The following is a 6,653-nucleotide window of genomic DNA, read 5'->3' as shown; positions in this document are numbered from 1 at the left end:
ATGGTGGGGCAGCTTCTACCGAACATCCAGCTGGGAGATTAATTACTTGGCTTAAAATATCAGTGATCATCACATGGACCTGCCTGCATTCAAGAGAGGCGACCGTCTTATTTGTTATTTATATTTGTATGCATTTTTTTATGTTCAAGTAGAGGTAGCATCTCCATTTTAAAGCTGTCCCCGTCGATGACCAAAGGAAAAGGTCAATTTTTTTTAAAATTTCCTTTTTTCCCTTCCCAAGCACTGATCGGGACTTGATGATTTGGAGGAGAGATGAAGCATTACCTCTTTAGTTGGTGCCGGATGGTTGATTGGCTTTTAAGACAAGCAAAATCATTTACTAGAAGCAAAAAGAAAAAGGAATATCAGGCCCACTCTTCCTTCCTCCTATCCAACTATATTTTTTTGGCAACCCCATTGTCACTCCATGAGCCAAAAATGAGAAAGCAGTACATCTGATCGACATACCCATGCCGATGCTGCTGCTAGTGGTAGTGAAGAACGAATGATCCTATCTATGCTTCTTTATCTTTTTAGATAAGAAATCGAGCTCTTAAACAGTTGCAGAATATCTTCCTTGAGTTTCCTCGATTAGCGAAACTCAGAATTTGGGGCCATGTCACCTGTGCAAACGCTGCTACTTTTGGCTTTCTTCTGCGCTGGAATCCACACAACCAGTTCTTTAACTGATCCCACAGATCGTAAGTTTCTACATACCTTTTAATCTCCCTCTTTATCATCCTCTGCTGTTTCTTCACCTTTCACGATTCACAATAGCCACACACATAAACACAAAACACAGGGTAAACACAAATTTTCATTCAATCTATCATTTCTTTATGGTGCTTCTACTCATTTATATACGAGTACACGTATAATCAGAGTGTGTAAATTACAATGGATTCTCATCATATTTTTATTTTTCTGAAATTATTGATTGATGTTAAATATGTGGACTTCCTTGATCTTCATTCTCTGTATTTTATATATAATAATACTTACATTTGGGACATGAGTGTTTAAGTGATAGATTGAATCTTGGCATTAAATTTATAAACCAACCACTTAAGATCTATGTTAAATGTAATATGATACTAACATTTCAAAACTACTAATTAGAGCATAATTAAATGTAATTATCTATCCGTTACTATTATTATTATTATTTTTGGTCTAACAATTTGCATTTCGCCCACTAGGAATGTGGCATTAGTGCATGAAATTGAGTGCAGTTACGTAGGAATATGGCATGGGCATCGAATTTTGTAATTTCCTTTTTATTTCTGTAATTGGCGATCAATTTCTTAAACTAGAATTCATATGTATGATGCCATAACCACAAGAATATATATATATATATTCTGCTTCTTTCAATATATATGTACAAATATAGGAGCAGAATGTGATGAACAGAACGAAATACACAAAAGCAGGGGAAGATCAGTTGAGCAATTGGCTCCCTCTTAAAACCGACAATTGGCTCCTTTTTAAAACCATCTTTCTGATCCTTTCCTAATTGATGAGCTTTGGCGTGTTGTTGGTGCAGTTGCGGCTCTGGAAGCCCTGAGAAGCGATTGGGAAAATACACCGCCAAGCTGGGGAGCATCAAATGATCCGTGTGGAACTCCCTGGGAAGGAGTGAGTTGCACCAATTCAAGAGTAACTGCACTGTAAATACCCTTTCCGGGTCTTACTTTTTTTTTTTTTTTTTTTTTTTTTTTTTTTTTTTTTTTTTTTTTTTTTTTTTTTTTTTTTGTTGTTATTTTGTTATTTTTGGTTTTCGTCTCGCCATTTTATATTTTAGTTCAGCCCGCTGATAATGTGTGTCCACCTCTTTAGGAGATTATCAACTATGGGCCTAAAAGGTAAACTTGGTGGTGACATTGGAATGCTGACTGGACTAAAATCATTGTGAGTTTCATCAATCTCTGTAGGTTAAATTAGTGGGGGCTTATAATGTTTTACAAATTGCAACAACATGACTTCTAACCATAGTTAAAAGAAAGGTTTCATTGTTTCGGTTCATTGCAATCTTGATGATGCTTTGTTCATTAAGATTCTGATTTTCTGATGTTTTAATTACAGGGACCTTTCGTTCAATGTAAATCTTACTGGTACAATCTCTCCAAGATTAGGGGATCTGCAGAATTTGAGTATCTTGTAAAGAGCTAATAAGAAAACTCATTTGATCCTATTAAACTTGTATGTAATTGTTTTTCTAGTGCTCACATATATATATATACTTTTTTTTGTATTTTCAATTTTCAACTTCTAGGATCCTGGCTGGGTGTGGGTTCAGTGGCAATATTCCTGAAGCACTGGGCAATCTTTCGGAGCTTTCCTTCTTGTGAGACTCATAGACAAAATTTGTTGAAAGGAAAACAAGAATTTGTCTGTTTTTATTTAAATGGAGTCTCATTTATGTCAGGGCTTTAAATTCTAACAAATTCACTGGTACCATACCGCCGTCTCTGGGAAAACTCTCCAAACTCTATTGGCTGGACCTGGCAGAGAATCAATTGACAGGTAGCATCCCAGTCTCGACTTCCACATCTCCTGGTTTGGACCTCCTTCTGAATGCTAAACACTTGTGAGTATTCTTTTTTCCAAGAAACCCAATCTGGTGTGAAACATAAAGAAAATATTACAAAATTACAGTTTACTATGTGAATTGCAGTCATTTCAACAAAAACCAGTTATCAGGTTCCATTTCACCTCAACTTTTTAGCTCTGAAATGGTATTAATACACATGTAAGTGGATATCAATCCAATACTCTTCTCCAAAATTGTTTTGTCCCAAATCTGACTCAATTTCTTTCATCAGATTATTTGATGGAAATCAATTTTCTGGGAGAATACCACAAACATTGGGACTTGTTCAGACCCTTGAGGTTCTGTGAGTACAAGTTACTTCATTTAGTTTACTGAATTCTTTCTCACACAGTTTTATCTCTACAACTTACTGAAGTTGTTCAAATATGTAACAGGCGACTCGATCGGAATTCTCTAACAGGACCAGTCCCATCAAATCTGAACAACCTAACAAATATCAATGAATTGTGGGTACTCTTCTAGAGATTACGTTCATGTTTTATTTATGTTCTTTTGTGAGTAGTTTAACAGCTTTTTTTTTTTTCCATCTCTACTATTCCGTACTTCTTTCAGGAATTTAGCCGGCAATAAGTTGACGGGTCCACTGCCAAACCTAACTCAAATGAGCTCACTAAATTACGTGTAAGCGTATAGCATGGAGCGCTCTTTTCCATTATGATTGTCCCGGATGGTTTTCTTTCTTTTTTTAATCAATATATTGTCTTTGCAGGGACCTTAGTAACAACTCATTTGATTCATCGCCAGCTCCAGAATGGTTCTCAAATCTACAATTTCTCACCACTCTGTAATTTCTTACGTCCCCTCTAAAGCTTATCGTCTGCTTTTTGACAATTCTGATAAGTGAGAAATTTGACAAGTTTTTGAAATGTCTGACATCTAGTGGTATGTGTTTGTTGGAACATGGTTCCAGGATCGTGGAGTATGGGTCAATACGAGGATCTGTGCCACAAGGAGTGTTTAGTTTACCACAGATACAACAAATGTAAGCTTTGCTTTAGATATAAAAGGTTGAATTATGAATTGCAGCAAATAATGGCAATCTAATATTTTAAAAATGGTTTCAGAAAACTGAAGAACAATGAATTCAATGACACATTAGATATGGGTGACAAAGTGAGCGAACAGTTGCAGCTCGTTGATTTGCAAAATAACAATATTTCCCATCTTACCCTCGGTTCAAGATATACCAAAACTTTGATGTGAGAGAAATCCTTGCCATCTTTCTCAATGTCAGATTTGTTTTTATTCTTTGAGCTTACCTTTTTTAATTCATATGAGTGTTACTTGATTTAGGCTGATAGGGAATCCTGTGTGTAGCACTGATGCTACCCTTCCAAACACGAACTACTGCCAGCTTCAAAACCAACCGGTGACATCCTATTCTACCAGCCTTGCCAGCTGTGGAAGTAAGTCATGTTCTTCTGATCAGAAGCTAAGCCCTCAGAGTTGTGAATGTGCCTATCCATTTGAAGGGACTTTATACTTTAGAGCACCCTCGTTCAGGGCATTGTCCAATGTGACTTTGTTTCATTCATTGGAAATGAGCCTTTGGAAAAAACTGGACCTTACGCCTGGTTCAGTTTTTATTCAAAACCCTTTTTTCAATGTTGACGATTATCTTCAGCTGCAGCTTGCACTTTTTCCACCTGAGGAAAAGTATTTTAGTAGGTCAGATATTCAGAGGATTGGGTTTGACCTGAGTAATCAAACCTACAAGCCTCCCAAAGAATTTGGGCCATTTTATTTCATTGCATCTCCCTACGATTTTGAAGGTAATTTTATTAAATTTTACATAAACACGTTACTCAGCTGTTACCGATGATGAACTGATCCTAAATGCATTAATGCTCCAAGTCACGGGTAGGGAAACTTCAGTCAGCCCGGGAGTGATAATTGGGGTAGCTATTGGTTGTACCTTTCTCGTTCTAGGTCTGATTGGGGTTGGAATATATGCAATTTGGCAAAAGAAACGTGCAGAAAGGGCCATTGGATTGAGTCGGCCATTTGGTAAGTGATGTTAATCATTGTTGCTTTGCCACCATACTTCATAGTTTACCGTGGTTGTTGGTTGATCAGAGATATTAAGCACTAATCCTATATCTACCCCAGCTTCTTGGGCACCAAGTGGAAACGATAGTGGAGGTGCACCACAGCTGAAGGGAGCCAGATGGTTTTCTTATGATGAACTTAAAAAATGCACAAATAATTTCTCCATGAGCAATGAGATAGGATCTGGAGGATATGGCAAGGTAAATACATGTACAAATGACTTTTACTGCTTTCCCGATCGTCCTTTCTTTTTTTTCTTTTTCTTATACGATTTTCTTCAGAGTTGTATTAGCACTCTCATTATCCTTGGCAGGTATACAGAGGAATGCTTGTGGATGGACAAGTAGTTGCGGTCAAAAGAGCTCAGCAAGGGTCAATGCAAGGTGGCCTTGAGTTCAAGACGGAAATCGAACTGCTTTCACGAGTTCATCACAAGAACCTTCTTGGCCTCGTGGGATTTTGTTTTGAACAAGGAGAACAGATGCTTGTTTATGAATTTATGCCTAATGGAACACTGAGAGATAGCCTATGTGGTAAGTTTCCTTGTATGTCTTTAGGTGTTGAACTCATAATTGTGTTAATTTTGATCATAAGTCTCATTTTCTCTTAAAAACTTGATTTCTTACCTCAATCTTTTAGTTAGTTGAGGTTATTTGCCTTAANCCTCAATCTTTTAGTTAGTTGAGGTTATTTGCCTTAATTGGTTGAGCTATGCTCCAAATGACACTGAAACTATATTAACTGCTTCATTGAGCCTCTAATTACAAATAACATGTGCTACACTGAATTTAGGAAAATCTGGCATCAATCTTGATTGGAAGAGAAGACTTCGTATTGCACTTGGGTCTGCTAGAGGACTGACTTATTTACATGAACTTGCTAATCCTCCCATAATCCATAGAGACATTAAGTCCACCAATATTCTATTGGATGAGCATTTGAATGCAAAAGTTGCAGATTTTGGCTTGTCCAAGCTTGTCTCAGACAGTGAAAAGGGACACGTTTCCACTCAAGTTAAAGGAACGTTGGTATGAAAATCACTCTTGAACATACTTTTAATGGTCCCAAATCAATTTTGATGGTATGAAAATTGGGTTAGAAAATGTAAAATCAAACACTAAATTGATTTTGAATATTAAAACAGAGCTTTAGTGTAAATCATTGGTTTTCATTTGCAGGGTTACTTGGATCCTGAATATTACATGACTCAACAATTAACTGAGAAAAGTGATGTATATAGCTTTGGAGTGGTTATGTTGGAATTGTTAACTGCTAAGCTGCCCATCGAGAAAGGAAAGTACGTAGTTCGTGAGGTGCGTATGTTAATGAATAAAAATGAAGAAGAACATTATGGTCTGAAGCCGATAATGGATGCAACCATGATAAACAGTGCAACCACTATTATTGGGCTTGGAAGGTTCTTGGAGTTGGCCATGCAATGCGTTGATGAATCAGCTACAGAGCGTCCCACAATGTGCGAAGTGGTGAAGGCAATTGAAAGTATTTTGCAGAACGATGGAATTAATACCAACACAACATCTGCATCTTCATCTGCAACCGACTTTGGGGCTTCCAGAACCGCTCCTAGGCATCCCTACAATGATCCTATACCAAAAAAGGACGCTAATGACAGCAGTGCTTTTGATTACAGCGGTGGATACACTCTTTCTACTAAAGTGGAACCCAAATAGAAATGTTTTTCCTTTCCAGGAATCATTCTCTGTTCACAAGGACAGGGAGACTGGTAGAATTGTAACCATTTTACGCAGTTCAGGATTCTTATTGTCGTTTATGTATTTCCAGATATCGGATATGCATTCCTTCGACATCATTCTCATATTGACGATAGTGAACACTTGTACCTAGATTTTTATCCCTCATTACTTGGATTTTTCTTTTTGTTTGTCTTTGTTTATCCGCACTGCTTAGTTGTAACTACAATTGTATGAAAGTTAATTTGTCTTTGTTTATCCGCACTGCTTAGGGTTTA

General features: G+C 37.1%; 1 protein-coding gene across 1 annotated transcript; it reads left to right on the top strand.

Moving 5' to 3' along the window:
- The first annotated feature begins 220 nt into the window (after positions 1-220).
- On the top strand, positions 221-6,566 carry LOC111790400 (probable leucine-rich repeat receptor-like protein kinase At5g49770). Its single transcript, XM_023671281.1, has 19 exons — positions 221-701; positions 1,547-1,670; positions 1,840-1,911; positions 2,086-2,160; positions 2,276-2,347; positions 2,429-2,590; positions 2,678-2,752; positions 2,826-2,897; positions 2,989-3,060; positions 3,167-3,235; positions 3,324-3,398; positions 3,525-3,596; positions 3,679-3,813; positions 3,908-4,386; positions 4,469-4,621; positions 4,724-4,863; positions 4,977-5,196; positions 5,456-5,691; positions 5,842-6,566. Exons 1-19 carry the CDS (start codon positions 617-619, stop codon positions 6,352-6,354), a joined length of 2,901 nt encoding a protein of 966 aa, XP_023527049.1. The 5' UTR covers positions 221-616; the 3' UTR covers positions 6,355-6,566.
- Positions 6,567-6,653: the final 87 nt, after the last annotated feature.

Source organism: Cucurbita pepo, chromosome LG03 (assembly GCF_002806865.2).
Source record: "Cucurbita pepo subsp. pepo cultivar mu-cu-16 chromosome LG03, ASM280686v2, whole genome shotgun sequence".
In the NCBI taxonomy this organism is placed as follows: domain Eukaryota; kingdom Viridiplantae; phylum Streptophyta; class Magnoliopsida; order Cucurbitales; family Cucurbitaceae; genus Cucurbita; species Cucurbita pepo.
This window is presented reverse-complemented; position numbering and strand designations above follow the sequence as displayed.

Coding starts and splice junctions, on each gene's coding strand:
- LOC111790400 (XM_023671281.1), top strand. CDS start 617: ATGTCACCTGTGCAAACGCTGCTACTTTTGGCTTTCTTCTGCGCTGGA. Junction 2,161..2,275: donor CTGCAGAATTTGAGTATCTT/GTAAAGAGCTAA, acceptor TTCAACTTCTAG/GATCCTGGCTGGGTGTGGGT. Junction 3,061..3,166: donor CTAACAAATATCAATGAATT/GTGGGTACTCTT, acceptor TACTTCTTTCAG/GAATTTAGCCGGCAATAAGT.